This window comes from Phacochoerus africanus, chromosome 1 (genome assembly GCF_016906955.1).
Source record: "Phacochoerus africanus isolate WHEZ1 chromosome 1, ROS_Pafr_v1, whole genome shotgun sequence".
NCBI lineage: Eukaryota > Metazoa > Chordata > Mammalia > Artiodactyla > Suidae > Phacochoerus > Phacochoerus africanus.
Window position 1 is genome coordinate 111,781,184 of NC_062544.1, and position 15,948 is coordinate 111,797,131.

The following is a 15,948-nucleotide window of genomic DNA, read 5'->3' on the forward strand; positions in this document are numbered from 1 at the left end:
GCCTGGACTCTTCAAAAACATCATTGTCATGAGATACAGAATAGGGTGTGGGGGAAACACTCTGGGTTAGAGGGGACTAAAATGACACCATGACAACCAAAAGCAACCTGTGATTTAGAATTTAAAAACAAAACAAAAAGCTATAGAAAACTTTACTGGGAACACCTGAATATGGACTGTTATTAAGTAATATTATCACACCAATGCTACTTTTCTTGGGTTTAGTAATGGTATTGTGTTAATGTAGGAGAATATCCTTGTTCTTAAAAAAATATACCTTAAGGTATTTAGTGGCCAAGAGTTAAGATGTCTTAAACATATTCATAAATGGCTCAGGGAAAAAAAAGCAGTTTATTTCTACTTATACATGTGTATACATAAAAACACAAGAGAAAGAATAAATGTGGAAAAATGTTAACAACTGGTCAGTCTAGGTAAAAGATATAAGTGTCCACAGTATTAGTCTTTTGACTTTTCTATAAATTTGAAAATTGGAAAACAAAAGTATGGGGAAATAATTTTTTTTTTTTTTTTGCTTTTTAGGGATGAGGTTCCCAGGCTAGGGGTCAAGTTGGAGCAACACCTGCTGGCTTATGCCACAGCCAAAGCAATGCTGGATCCAAGCCCCATCTGTGACCTACACCACAGCTCACAGCAATGCAGGATCCTTAACCCACTGAGCAAGGCCAGAGCTCAAACCCGCATCCTCATGGATCTTAGTAAGGTTTGTTAACCGCTGAGCCATGAAGGGAACTCCAGGAAATAAATTTTTTTAAGTGGAAACAAATATACACTGGAAAGGCTAAAATTTGAAAAGACAGTATCAAATGCTGGGTAGGACACAGAACAACTGGAAATGTCATATATATTGTTGGAAGGAATACAAAATGGTACAACTGCTTTGAAAAAGATCTGCTAGATTTTTATAAAATCAAACATATACCTACCCTATGACTCAGCAATTCTGCCCTCAGATATTTTACTAAAGACAAATGGAAAAAAAAAGTTCACAAAAATACTTGCACAAAAAGTCCACAGTACTATTCATAAGAACTCAAAATGAAAACTAGACCAGGTATCCACTGTCAGAAAAATGGATAAGCAAACCAGTACATTCATATAATGGAATACCACTCAGCAATAAAAGGGAATAAACTAACATCACCAGCAATGACACAATGACATCACAGGCTCCTTGATATGCTGCTCTAAGGATACAACATAATTTCTATGGTAGTCTGGCCAAAAACGTACCACATTTCAATCATAAGGAAACATCAGATAACTTCAAACTGAGGTACATTTTATAATGTAACTAACCAATCCTCTTCAAAGTGACATGTTCATGGAGTTCCCATCATGGCACAGCGGAAATGAATCCGACTAGGAACCATGAGGTTGTGGGTTCGAGCCCTGGCCTTGCTCAGTGGGTTAAGGATCCAGCATTGCCATGAGCTGTGGTGTAGGTTGCAGATGTGGCTTGGATCTAGTGTTGCTGTGGCTGTGGCATAAGCCAGCAACTGTAGGTCCAATTGGACACCTAGCCTGGAAACTTTGCGGGTGTGGCCCTAAAAAAAAAAAAATCAAAACCAAAATGACACGATCATGAAATAATAGAAAGGAATGAAAACTATCACAAAATCACAAATTGGAGGAGACCAATGAGAAGTAACGACTAAATGTAACATGGGATTCTGACTGGATCATTAACCAGGAAAAAATCTGAGTAAAGTTTGTAGTTTAATGGTATTATAACAATGTCAATTTCTTGGTTTTGATAATTGTACTATGATTACGGAAGAAGCTAATATTGGGGGAAGTGGGATAAGAGGGGGGTATATGGGAACTTTACTAGTTTTACTACTTTTCTGTGAGTCTATAACTAGTTCAAAATAAAAAGTGAAAGAGCAAAATGGAATGTTGAACTATTAATATATGCAACATGAAAGAATCTCAAAAATACTGTGCTGAGTAAAAGGAGTATCATACAAGGCAGTATATATTGTATGATACCATTTATATGAAATTCTAGAAGGCAAAATTAATTTATGGGGAGTTCCCGTTGTGGCGCAGCAGAAACGAATCTGAGGAGGAACCATGAGGTTGCAGGTTTGATCCCTGGCCTCGCTCAGTGGGTTAAGGATCCAGCGTTGCCGTGAGCTGTGGTGTAGGTCACAGATGTGGCTCAAATCCCGCATTGCTGTGGCTCTGATCTGATTAAACCCCTAGCTTGACCTCCATATGCCTCGGGAGTGGCCCTTAAAAAGGACAAAAGATCAAAAAAAATTAATTTATTATAATAAATTATTATATTAATTTATTTTGTGATAGTTTTCATTCTATATCTTGATAGGGGTTTGGCTTACCTAAGTGTGCATTTGTCAAACCTGACAAACTCATACAAGCATTTCACTATATGCACATTTTACATTAAAAAACTACAAACAGGAGTTCCCATTGTGGCTTAGCGGTGACGAACCTGACTAGTATCCATGAGGACATGGGTGTGATCCCTGGCCTTGCTCAGTGGGTTAAGGATCCAGCATTGCCGTGAGCTGGGGTGTAGGTCACAGATGCGGCTCAGATTTGTTGCTGCTGTGGCTGTGGTGTAGGCCAGCAGCTGTAGCTCTAATTGGACCCCTAGCCACCTGTGCAGCCCTAAAAAGCAAAAAACAGCCAAACTCTTTCACTTATGCATTGTCTACGCTTTCCTGCTTCAATAACAGAGTTAAGTAGTTATGACAGAAATATTCATTATCTGGTTCTTCAACCAAAAGTCTGCCAACACCATTGCTGAGGGTAGACTGTATATAAAGCAGCAAGCATAGTAAAATGTTAATGTCAGAATCAAGGCAGTGGATAAATGCATGTTCTGTAAAACTCCACTTTGTCATATTTGAATATTTTCATAATAAACATTAGAAAAATGTGGAGTTCCCATCGTGGCTCAGTGGTTAACGAATCTGACTAGGAACCATGAGATTGCGGGTTCGATCCCTGGCCTTGCTCAGTGGGTTAAGGATCTGGCGTTGCCTTGAGCTGTGGTGTAGGTCTCAGATGCAGCTTGGATCCCACGTTGCTGTGGCTCTGGGGTAGGCCGGTGGCTACAGCTCCGACTGGACCCCTAGCCTGGGAACCTCCATATGCCACGGGAGTGGCCCTAGAAATGGCAAAAAGACCAAAAAAAAAAAAAAGAAAAGAAAAGAAAAATGTAACGAACTCTGAAAACTCAGTTATCATTTTTCAATAGTGAAATAGTAAAATGATGTTTTCCAACACTAAGAAAACTGAATATTAGAAAGACATAGCAACTTCTTTTATAAAACCTGCTGGCATAAAATTTATAAGGGGTTTTATTCATAGTGGATAAAGAAGCAAGTCCCCTTTCCATTGATACAGATGGGTCTTTCAGGGGAATGGGCTGACACAGACCGGTATTTCCCACAATTAGCCTTTCCTTGAACTCATGGTCCCTGTTTCATTCAGTCTCAGCCTAATGAAACACTGATTGAAGTTCTGGCTATTTCTTTTTTTTTGTATTTTCTAGGGCTGCACCCACGGCATATGGAGGTTCCCAGGCTAAGGGTCTAATCAGAGCTGTAACCACTTGCCTTCACTAGAGCCACAGCAACGTGGGATCCGAGCCGCGTCTGCGACCTACATGCGTCTGCAACCTACACCACAGCTCACGGCCACGCCGGATCCTTAACCTACTGAGGGAGGCCAGGGCTCGAACCCGCAATCTCATGGTTCCTAGTCGGATTCGTTAACCACTGGGCCACGACGGGAACTCCATTCTGGCTATTTCTAAAACCACACAGGAACCAAACAGTCTGGTTTATAGACACCAAGGATAGTTGATTCCTTTGACCAATCATGAAATCATGTTTGACCAGTCAGATTCCCAGAGGGCTAGGGAATAATATCTTCAAGAGACTTGGAGTTCCCGTCGTGGCGCAGTGGTTAACGAATCCGACTAGGAACCATGAGGTTGTGGGTTTGATCCCTGCCCTTGCTCAGTGGGTTAAGAATCCAGTATTGCCATGAGCTGTGGTGTAGGTTGCAGACGCGGCTCAGATACAGCGTTGCTGTGGCCCTGGTGTAAGCTAGCGGCTTCAGCTCCGATTAGACCCCTAGCCTGGAACTTCCATATGCCGAGGGAGCGGCCCAAGAAATGGCAAAAAGACAAAAAAAAAGAAGAGAGAGAGAGACTTATTTGCAGGGGCTGTTTAGTAAGAGAATTCTATTTCCCATCTTTCTTGTCTCTGCATATTCTGAGATTCCCCAGTAGGCTCAGGACCTCAGTCATTCAAGTGGCTTTAGCATACAGCCCTCAAAGAAGAGAAGAAACAGGAAATTTGAAGAATCTGTCCTCAGGAGGTAGCCCTGCTCTGCATCTTCACCAAGTGAGGGAAGACAGGCACAAGCCCAGATCCTGTGCTGGGGCCCTACAGACACACGCTATACTGTGTGTGCCCCATGCCTAAGGTCTTTGCCGAGAAATAATCACAAGAAGAACCTCACAGTGAAGGTGTAAGAAGTAGTCATACACCACCAGTGGGTTAACTGTTAGCGTGAAGAGGACTCCATATTGGCATCTTTGGAGAAATTACTCCATGGAATAGATAAAGACCCTCCAAACTAAGCCAGGGTCATGCAAACCTGAGCATTTCCTTTTAACATGGTCAACTGCACAGTCCTCAAATGGTATTGTCTTGGAGGAGGAAGTAACAAAGCAGTTCAGAGAAATACTAAAAGTTATCTGAAAAGCTTGTTATGGGTTACAGTGCTCAACACAATGCAAACATTTCCAAGTAAGATCAATCTAAGGTTTTAATGCCTCATACGGCTATAGCTAAGATACTAAAACTGTTTAAATGATGAACAGGACAAAAGGTAAAAGACAAAAGTATTTTAAAAATCATTGTTACCTGATCAAGATTTTTGAAAAGAAGAATATCTTTGCAAGCTTCTTGAAGTCTGCATCTTTGTTGATCAGTTTTAGGGTGAATCACCTGCCAATCCAAATTAAAACAAGGGAAATTTAAAAATTCTATTTAAAAATATTACTTAACTAAAAAACTGGTATATTTCTTTCTCCTAAAAACAAGAAAAATTAAGAGCACATTTACCCTAATTTAAATTCTATACAAATACCAGGCATACCCTGACTGTGGACAGGAAATGTGATGGGGTAAAGAGCACCCACCCTGGACCACCCACTGGCTGTGCAGCTGGGCAGCAAGTCAGCTACCCACTGGGATCCTCAGAGTCCTTATCTGTAAAGCAGAAGGTCACATATTCATTCATTTAACAAATGTCAAGCATCGACTAGGTGGCAAGCACCATTTCAGCTCTGGGGACACAGCAGTGAACAAAAGACAAAAACATCTTCTCTCACATTCAATAAAAACATAAAATATGTTAGAGTGTCATAAGGCTAAGGAGAAAAATAAGGTAAGGAAGGGTAATTAAAACTATGTGTGGGGAGTTCCCATCATGGCTCTGTGGAAACGAATCTGACTAGTATTCATAAGGACGCAGGTTCTATCACTGGCCTTGCTCAGTGGGTTAAGCGTTGCTGTGAGCTGTGCTATAGGTCTCAGACACTGCTCGGATCCAGCATTGCTGTGGCTGTGGTGTAGGTCAACAGCTACAGCTCCAATTCAACCCCTAGCCTGGGAACCTCCATATGCTGCAGGTGCAGCCCTAAAAAGACAAAACAAAACAAAACTGTGTGTAGGAGTTCCCCTTGTGGCTTATCAGGTTAAGAACCAGACATAGTATTCATGAGGATGTGGGTTCGATCCCTGACCTTGCTCAGTGGGTTAAGGACCCCGGTGTTGCCACAAGCTGTGATGTAGGTCACAGATGCGACTTGGATCCAGTGTTTCTGCAGCTGTCACATAGGCCTGCAGCTGCAACTCCAGTTTGACCCCTAGCCAGGGCATTTTCATATGCAGCATGTATAGCCTTAAAAAGAAAAGAAAACAAAACAAAAAACAACTGTGTGTGTATGTCATGTGTGAGTATGCGTCTAGATGAGGCCTCACTGAGAAGGTGACACTGTGTAAAGATTTGAAGGAAGCGAGGACAATCGGGGGAATGAGCCAAGTGGATATCCCTGAGAAGGACACCTCATGCAGAAGGAACAAGTGAAAACAAGGCCTTATGGAAGGTGAATAGCATGTTTGAGAAAAACCAGGAGATGGGTGTGGTTGATGCGGAGCACGCGGGAAAGATGAGGAAGAGACCATGTTTAGGGGTTTGGTGGAGGGCAGTGTAGATCACAGAACTGGCACTATTCTCCAGTGACATAGGGGCAATCTGAGGGTTTTAGCTGAGGAAAGAAAGAGATCTGACTTATGTTTTTAAAGGTGCATGCTGGCTCCTGAGTAAAGAACAGCCTTGAGGGAAGCAAGACTGGAAACAAGGAAGCTACTGTGATTATCCTAGTGCTAAATGGTGGTGATTAGGAAGAGGGGGTGGTAGCCATAGAAGTGATGAAAAGTGGTGGAATTTTGGATGTTTTGAATACTGAGCCCAATGAATGTGCTGAAAAAGTGAAATGCGGGTAGAAAAAAAAATGAGAGGAGCTGAGAGTGACCCTATAATTTTGGACTTGAGCAACAAGAAGGATGGAGCTGCCATGAACTGAGCTAGGGAAGACTGTAGGTGAAAAAGAATGTCTAAATGGTAATAATCAGGAGTTCAGTCTGAGCTATCTATTGAAATCTAAGTGAAGGTGGCAAGTAAACAACAGCTATACAAGCTAGAGTTCAAACATCAACAACTGAATATTACTAGTAATAGTAGAGGTATAAACAAAATTAGAGTAGTCATAAGGATAAATGAGCTAACATGTGCAGTGTTTTTTAATTTTAATTTTTTCTTTTTAGGGCTGCACCCTCGGCATATGGAAGTTACTAGGCTAGGAGTCAAATCAGATCTGCAGCTGCAGCCTACATCCCAGCCACAGCAACGCAAGCAGTGTCTGTGAACTACACCACAGCTCATAGATCCTTAACCTATTGAGCAAGGCCAGGGATTGAACCCGAGTCCTCACCGATGCTAGTTGGGTTCATTACCCCTGAGCCACAATGGGAGCCCACCATGCAGTGTTTAAAACAGTACCTGGCATTTAGGAAGTGCTCAAAAACCATGACTATTATTCCTAATACTATAGACATTCAATAAATGTTTATTGAACTAAAAAGAAATAATTATTGCCCAGTACTGCTGTTATAATTGAGACATACCAAGCTCCTTCCTAAGTACTGTCTTCAATCTAAAAAAGTATACCATTTAATTTGATCAGAAATAACAGATGTCAAAAATGTTAAGTATTTTAAGTTGGTGATATTAAAAAGTTAGTAAAAAAACTGTACTAACTTTTTAAAGCCTCAAGAATTTTACAATACCCAGAATAAAAAATTTTAAAACCTACATGTCTATTATATTCACACAATGGTAACATTTTATTTTTTTGTCTTTTTTTTTGCTATTTCTTGGGCCGCTCCCGCGGCATATGGAGGTTCCCAGGCTAGGGGTCTAATCGGAGCTGTAGTCACCGGCCTACGCCAGAGCCACAGCAATGCAGGATCCGAGCCGCGTCTGCAACCTACACCACAGCTCATGCCAATGCCGGATCGTTAACCCACTGAGCAAGGGCAGGGACCGAACCCGCAACCTCATGGTTCCTAGTCAGATTCGTTAACCACTGCGCCACGACGGGAACTCCTAAAAACCTGATCTTTTAATCCCTAAAATCAACCACAGTCCTGGAACAACCACTGTTAATAAATGGGATGTATTCTTTCAGGTATAAATCTTTGTATAAAGAAGTAAATAGATAGACGGATAAATAAATATTTTAAAATTATTTTTATTTTATAAATAAAATAAATACATCTCAAATATACATCATTCCATGTCATTAAACCTGTATCATCATTTCCAATGGCTACAGATTCTCTTGATTTGAATGTACCATAATTTATCTCCTGGAATCCCCTATTTTGGTTCATTTACTTTGTTTCCATTTTTCGCTATTATAACACTGTAATAACCTCCCTAGGAAGGATCCTTAGGAAGGCTCCAACTGTTATTAGGGATGAATTCTTCTTCAGGTAACTAATGAGTCAGATGGCTTGACTAAGTATAAGACTCTGACAGCTACAGGTAGGCATCCCTTTTTACTATCACCTCAATCTTACTTCCATTTTTTAAAATAATTGTCAACTTGCTAGATAAAAGTTAGCATCTTGTTGAGATTTTATTTTGTATTTATTTTAAATATCAGCATTATTAGATGTGGAATGTAGAGGAGGAGGGGAGTGAGTGGGGAGTACAATAATTCTACCTAATACCGTTGCAGGAGTTCTTACCCTTGGATCAGTATCTTCCTCTTCCTCATCAGGGTTATAGGTCTCAGCACAGACTAAATTTGGAGAGAAAAAAATAAAGAGAAAAATGAATAAAGAAGTGTGTTTCTAGGAGTTCCCACTGTGGTGCAGCAGAAACGAATCCAACTAGTAACCATGAGGTTGCGGGTTCAAGCCCTGGCCTCACTCAGTATGTTAAGGATCTGGGGTTGCCATGAGCTGTGGTGTAGATTGCAGACATAGCTCAGATCTGGCATTGTTGTGGCTGTGGCGTAGGCCAGCAGCTGTAGTTCTGATTCGACCCCTAACCTGGGAACCTCCATATGCCTTGGGTGCGGCCTTAAAAAAAAAAAAAGAAAAAAACAGTGTGCTTTTCCTGAAAATAGGAAGTGAACGCAATTTCCTTTTTTAAACTATTTTCTAAAACTCTACTGATTTTTGTAATCCCTTCCTTCAAGTAACAAATATATTAAGTACCTAGTGATGCCTGGCATTTTGTTAAGTGATGACAAGCCAGCTCTCCAGGGATTGGTAGTCTAAATAGAAGAGAAATGATAAAAATATCATCTACTAAACTCCATGGTAGAGGCAAGGACAAGCAGGGAAGTGCTGACTCTGCTGAGTTATGAAGCAGGGGTAGAAAAGTACAATATATGCAATATAAACATATGATATGGGATTGAAATAATCACAAAAAGACTCAATTAAAATATCTCGACATTATTATGTACATGAATGACTTAAAAGTTAAGAATTTTAAACAAAACAAATATTATGTATTAGGTTCTGTTCTAGGTACAATATTATATAAACCTAAAACCGCAAGTTCTTTTGTGGTGCAGTGGGTTAAGGATCTAGTGTTGTCACTGCAGTGGCTTGGGCTGATCCTGTGGTGTAGGTTCAGTCCCTTGCCCAGGAAATTCCACATGCTGCAAATGCGGCAAAAAAAAAAAAACTAAAACCAACTTGACTTTGTAGGTAATCTGTGTTTGTGCCAGCTGGCTACAGGACTTGTCTTTATCATAATTCAAAACTTTAAAAGATGTTCACTGAACAACTGGTATTTTTTGTTAAAGATTTAAAAAAAAAATGATTATTTATTTTTTGTTTTTTAGGGCTGCACTGGAGGCATGTGGAAGTTCCCAGGCAAGGGGTTGAATCAGAGCTGCAGCTGCCGGCCTACACCACAACCACAGCAACGCCAGAGCCAAGCTGTGTCTTTGACCTACACCACAGCTTATGGCAATGCCGGATCCTAAATCCACTGAGTGAGGCCAGGGATTGAACATGAGTCCTTGTGGATCCTAGTCGAGTTTGTTACTGCTGAGCCATGATGGGAACTCCCTTGAACAGTTGTTTATAATAGCAGAATATCAGAAATTATGTAAATACTCATTTGAATAATGCAGATATAAGGAAAAATGAGGAAAATTCCCATAGGCCAAGACATAGTGAGTTCAAGGGGAAAAAAGACAAAAAAGGCAAGGTGAAGAGTATGCTACATAGCATGATGGCCCTTTCATAAGAAAGGACTTTCATGAGAAAGAGGAGAGCTAAGAATGTAGGGGGATAAATATATAAGCATGAATATATATACCAAAACTTTTAACATATTTATTTTTCCATAGGAAATAAGAGGACAGTAATAAAACTGTTTCTTAAAAGGTAGGCAGAAACAAAAAAGTAGCAATAGGGAAGGGACTAAAACTTCTCTGAGTAAATTCTTTTCCAAAGTTTTGACATTTAAGTCATGTTGAAATGTTCCATGTATTTAAAAAATTAAATTGATAAGGATGGAGGGAACCTAAAACAAAACACAAAGAGAAACAGATAAGCCTAACCCGCATTTTAGGTTGATAACAACCACAGAGAAGGAAAAAGGATTATCTTAAGTAGTTTCTGAATATAGTACTCTGACAATCCACTATTCCAACAACAAAAAAGAATTACTGTTGATAGTGGTACAATAATTCCAAAACCCCCTGTGCACTATAGTTGTGAGTAAATGAATAAATACAAAGAAGTTTTTCACTGAAGAAAAGGAGAATACAAATATGGAACTGAAGAAGGATTAAAATAGGTAATGTCAGTTAGCACAAGTCATGATTTTAAAATCTTACCCTTAGGTGTTACAACAGTAGACACGATTAATTATTATTTTTTTCATGATGAATTATTTAGTGAATGAAAAAGTTGGTGTACTCACTGACAAAACTGTTTTGCTAGGAATGATCTAGATTATGATTACTGGTGGTCCCCAGAATGCAACAAACCTATTCTTTCTTCACAATATATTTAGTGCAGGCCATTGCAGCTAGGAAAATTGTTCTTCTAATAAGTTCTCAACTATCTGCAATAACTGTATAATCTTTTATGATTTACTTCAAACCTCCACCTTCTCTTCTCCATAATGGAGCTAACAGTAGGTTCCTCTATGAGGACTCTTGTAAGGATTCAAGTAAACAAGTGCCTGGCACAAAGTAAGGGTGTGTAGTAAATGTCAACTCTGTGAACTATCACTATTTCCACTTCTCTTCCATTTGTCCTGGTTTTCTGTAATATTAATTATCATTATTTCGGTTCTATTCTCTATCTCAACTCTTTCTTCAGAGCTGTCTTACATCACAGATTTTGCCCTTAATAATTTTGCAATTTTTTGTCCTTGCTATGTATTTAACGCCTGCTTTAGTTTCCTTAGAGTCTTCCCTTATCATACTCATTTCTCTTTCCATCTCAGTCTATTCTCCTCTTGGCTTTCTACTCAAAATTCATAAAAGCAATGATTTTTTTGTACTCTATCAGCATTTTGTAGTGGATCCATCCTTCCTTCCTCCCTCCATCCTCCCTTTTTTCTTTTTCTTTTTTTTTTAGGGCTGCACCTGCAGCATATGGAAGTTCCCAGGCTAGGGGCCAAATCAGAGATACAGCTGCTGGCCTACACCACAGCCATAGCAACACAGGATCCAAGCCGTGTCTGTGATCTATACTATAGCTCACTGCAATGCCAGATGCTTAACCCACTAAGCGAGGCCAGGGATAGAACCTGGATCTTCATGGATCCTACTCAGGTTCAGTATCACTGAGCCATGACAGGAACTCCCTGCAGTGGACCTTTCTAATCTTCATTCCTCTCATATCCTTAATTTGCCAAGTTTAACTCCCTGCACTGGACCTTTCTAATCTTCATTCCTCTCATATCCTTAATTTGTATTGTCTGTTAGGTTTATTTCTTGTTGGCAGGCAAGGAATATAAATGCTTCTTGATCTTACACTCAATTCTTTTGTGTGTGATGACTAAAAAATTATATATCTACAATGAGGGGATAAGCTGATACATACCACTCTCAATTCTCAGTTTCTTAGAGACATTTACTTACTGCGGCCAGATTCCCCTTCCTCAATGATTCTTTAAAGTAATGGAATACTTGAGAAATGGTGACTCCCAGCATGTCCTATATATAAGACTCCCTTCCCTGCCCAGTCTAGACACTCTAATTGTGTGGACCATGACTTCTGTGCTATAATGCCATCAATACTCTGCCTTTCCAACAGGGACCCAGTATCTGTAAACAGATGGAGAAAAACCAGGGAGAAGCAAATAAAGCCCAGACACCATTCTAATTCCTAAAACAGCACCAGGTAAAGTTTTGCAGAGAGTGCTCCCCAGGCCCTGGCTAGTACAGGCTTTGTGTAGCTGAGCTACAAAAGTGAAAATGAGATATAGATAATGACTATCTTTCTCCAAGCCATTCCTGTGTCCGCAAGGAAACAAGTTGATCTCAGATCTAAAGTTTATCTCAGTCCTAGGCTAACGCAGACACCTTCTTGAGTTTCTGGATGTTTACTGGTGCCAATGTTTGCATCTTCATAGGTATTTGGGTAGGGGACTGAGGAAATTGCACTGAGGACAGCTAACCAGACTCTATGGTACAGAGCAAATTTCTTGGTTCTCTGCACTCTTGATTAATGTTGTCATTATCAGCTCAGCTTCCTAAACTAGAAATCTGGAATTCACCATGACTTCCTTCTTTCACCTCTTGTCCAATGAATACATCAGATTCTTCCTCAGAAATATTCTCATATTTGACCCTTACTCAATCTACTCCAATTGCTACTCCTTGGTCTAGGATCGTGAAATGTCTTCTTAGATAAATGCATTTTTAAAAAACCTAATTTTGGAGATAGATGGGTACATGGTATTATTATACTAACTTTCTCTACTTTTGCATGTTATGAAATTTTTCATTTAAAAGAACAAGGCCTTGATATGACTGACAGGATTTTGCTGATAATGACACTTAGTCTTGAGCTAGCCTACTTCCAGGCTTGCTTCTCCTCTGATTTTAGAAGAAAGTATTTGAGCAACTTAGTTCATTTTCACATTTATAGACATTAATGTAACTGAGGCAACAAATGTCAAAGTCTTAAGTTCTTAAGGTATAGCACATGATTTAAATAAATGTAATTATTTTCATTAAAATTATTAGTATGTTTCTACTTTTGGAAAAACATTCCATCTTTATTTTAAATTGGTTTTGGTTTTTTCCCCCTTTTCTTTTGAATATTAGACTCAGATCCCTTTGCCCTCTTTCTGTCTGCCATCAACCTTTCTACTTCTCCCTGGTCCTGATTCCAAATTACTTTTCTACATAAAAATCCATTTTTAAGTGTCTATGTGATTGTTGCCCCTTGTGGTTCTACACATCAGGAAGCTTGTCTCAAAACACAAGTTACCTAGGGAGGCTCAGTGTCTGTGTGATGCCCTATGCAACCTCAAGAACTACAATGAATGTCATGAGATGCTCAAGACCTATTGAACATGAAGTCTAAAAGAGCAGCACAGCCTCTCATTTGAGGGAATTTATTTCGCTATAGTTCTCCAGCAGATGTCACTAGTTAGTAACATGAAACTAGGAGTTTCCATTGTCAGCAGTAACGAACCCAACTAGTATCCAGGAGGACATGGGTTCCATCCTTCGCCTTGTTCAGTGGGTTAAGGATCTGTGAGCTGTGGTGAAGGTCGAAGATGTGGCTCAGATCTGGCATGGCTGTGGCTGTGGTTGTGACTGGCAGCTGTAGCTCTGATTTGACCCCTAGCCTTCCAGATGCCACATGTGCACCTGTGAAAAGCCGGAAAAAAAAAAAAGTAATAGGAAACTATACAAAGTAATAATAGATTATCCAACACAATTTCTTCTTCCAAATTTTAACACGCGCTTACTTCATCCAAGAGTGTGAATCACTAAAAAAGTACTTGTGAGAGAAAACCCATTCATTTCTACAAAGAAATGAGCAGAGATCCTGGTCATAGGCCGGAGGCCCTGTGCTGTCCTGCCAGTATCTATGAAGAGTTGATCTAGCCTGGATATATTAGTCAGCTAGGGCTGCCACAACAAAATACTACAGACTGGGTGGCTTAAACTACAGTAAGAGAGGTCTTTTTTTTTGGATGAAATAAATTTTTTTTTTTGTCTTTTCATGGCCAAGGCATATGGAAGCTCCCAGGCTAGGGGTTGAATTGGAGCTGGAGATGCAGGCCTACATCACAGCCACAGCAAGGTCAGATCCTTAACCCACTGAGCGAGTCCAGGGATCAAACGTGTGTCCTCATGGATGCAAGTCAGGTGGGTTACCGCTGAGCCACAATGAGAACTACTGGATGAGATTTTTAAAGTAACAGAATCAAACTAACATTTCAAACTCAAAGACAGTTAACATTAATTTAGTACTATTTTAAGAAAGCTGGCTTTAAAGAATTTATGAACTCTCTTCATTTGATGTTTTTATTACTTGATGTAGAGGGACTGTTATGCTAGAACTTGGGATTTGGAAAGCACGGTTTTTCAATTCCGGTGATTTGCAAGGGAGAGGCAGTCTTAAGTCATCCTTCCACCTAGAATGGATCCTTCTTGATAACAGTCAAATAGTAACTTCCATGTTTTTCAACTTCTAATACAATTTCTGCCTCCCTCCAAAAAGTGTTTCTTGCTTTTTTTTCTGCCTACAATTTCTCCTCCTGATTCCTGACTCCTTCCTTTGTTCCTTCTATTCATCCATCCAATCCATAATGACACTGTTCTAAATGTTAACTACACATCAATGAACAAAACAGACAAAATTCCCTCCCTGACTGGAGCTTACACTATTACATAGGTAACTAGATAGTAAATAGGATAAATAAGTTAAAGAGGAGAGGCACGAAGGAGAAAATAAAGGAGATATGTTGTGTATGCGCATGGGTTGGGGAAGTGGGAGGATTTTAAATAGGACTTATTGAAGGCCTAAGAAGGTTTCTTTCTTTTTTCTTTTTTTTTTTTTCGGTCTTTTTGCCATTTCTTGGGCCGCTCTTGCGGCATATGGAGGTTCCCAGGCTAGGGGTCCAATTGGAGCTGTAGCCACAGGCCTACGCAACAGCACAGCAACTCGGGGATCCGAGCCGTGTCTGCAACTTACACCACAGCTCACGGCAACGCCAGATCCTTAACCCACTGAGCAAGGCCAGGGATCGAACCGGCAACCTCATGGTTCCTAGTCAGATTCGTTAATCACTGAGCCTCGATGGGAACTCCAAGAAGGTTTCTTTCAAATGAAGGTCTGAAAAATGTGAGTGAGCAATACATAAAGGTAGCTTTAGTGAGAAGTTCCCGCTGTGGTGCAAAGGGATCAGTGGCATCTTGGGAATGCTGGGACAGAGGCCTGATCCCTGGCCTGGCACAGTGGGTTGGGGATCTGGCATTGTCACAGCTGTGGGTTAGGTTGAAACTGGGGCTCAGATCTGATCCCTGGTCCAGGAACTCCATATGCTGCAAGGCGGCCAAAAAGGAGAAAAAAAAAAGTAGCTTTGCTGAGATATAGGAAGGTAAGTCTGATTGGAATGGCCTCAAGAGAGAATAAAAGAGAAACTAGAAATTCGGACAACTTTTCAAGGGGTTCTGCTGTAAAGTTACAGAGAGAAAAAGGGTGATGGCTGGAGAAAGAAAAGTGGTTTTTAAGAGTTCTTTTATTTATTTATTTATTTATTTATTTATTTATTTTGCTACACCTGGGGCATGTGAAAGTTCCTGGGCCAGGTATCAGACGCATGCCACAGCAGCAACCCAAGCCACCACAGTGACAATGCCAGATCCTTAACCTGCTGTGCCACAAAGGAGCTCCAAAACTTTTCTTATTTCTTTTTTTTTCTTAGGGCCGCACCTGCAGTATATGGAGATTCCCAGGCTAGGGGTCGAACCGGAGCCATAGCCGCTGGCCTATGCCACAGCCACAGCAACAAAGGATCCAAGCCTTGTCTGTGACCTTCACTACAGCTCAGGGAAACGCTGGATCCCCACCCACTGAGCAAGGCCAATGATTGAACCCGAGTCCTCATGGATACTAGTCTGGTTTGTTAACTACTGAGCCACAGAGGGAACTCCCAAAACTTAGGATAGATGTCGTGGAGTCTATGGAAATTCTTTTCTGTTATTTCTAGTTTCATAGTTAAACTGAAAAGGAGATTATCTGCTAAGAATGAAGATAGAGTAGGTTTTGGGTGAGAGAATGTATGAAAGACTTACCTAGAAGG

General features: G+C 40.3%; 1 protein-coding gene across 1 annotated transcript in view; it reads right to left on the reverse strand.

Annotated features, from left to right (window-relative positions):
- The window catches only part of PRKAR2A (protein kinase cAMP-dependent type II regulatory subunit alpha), a 94,138-nt gene that overhangs the window by 29,480 nt on the left and 48,710 nt on the right, over positions 1-15,948 (reverse strand). The window contains exons 3-4 of the mRNA XM_047773741.1: positions 8,388-8,440; positions 4,932-5,015 (exon numbers count right to left, since the gene is read on the reverse strand). Of these exons, the coding sequence (XP_047629697.1) occupies positions 4,932-5,015; positions 8,388-8,440 (137 nt within the window). The remainder of the gene's footprint in view (positions 1-4,931; positions 5,016-8,387; positions 8,441-15,948) is intronic.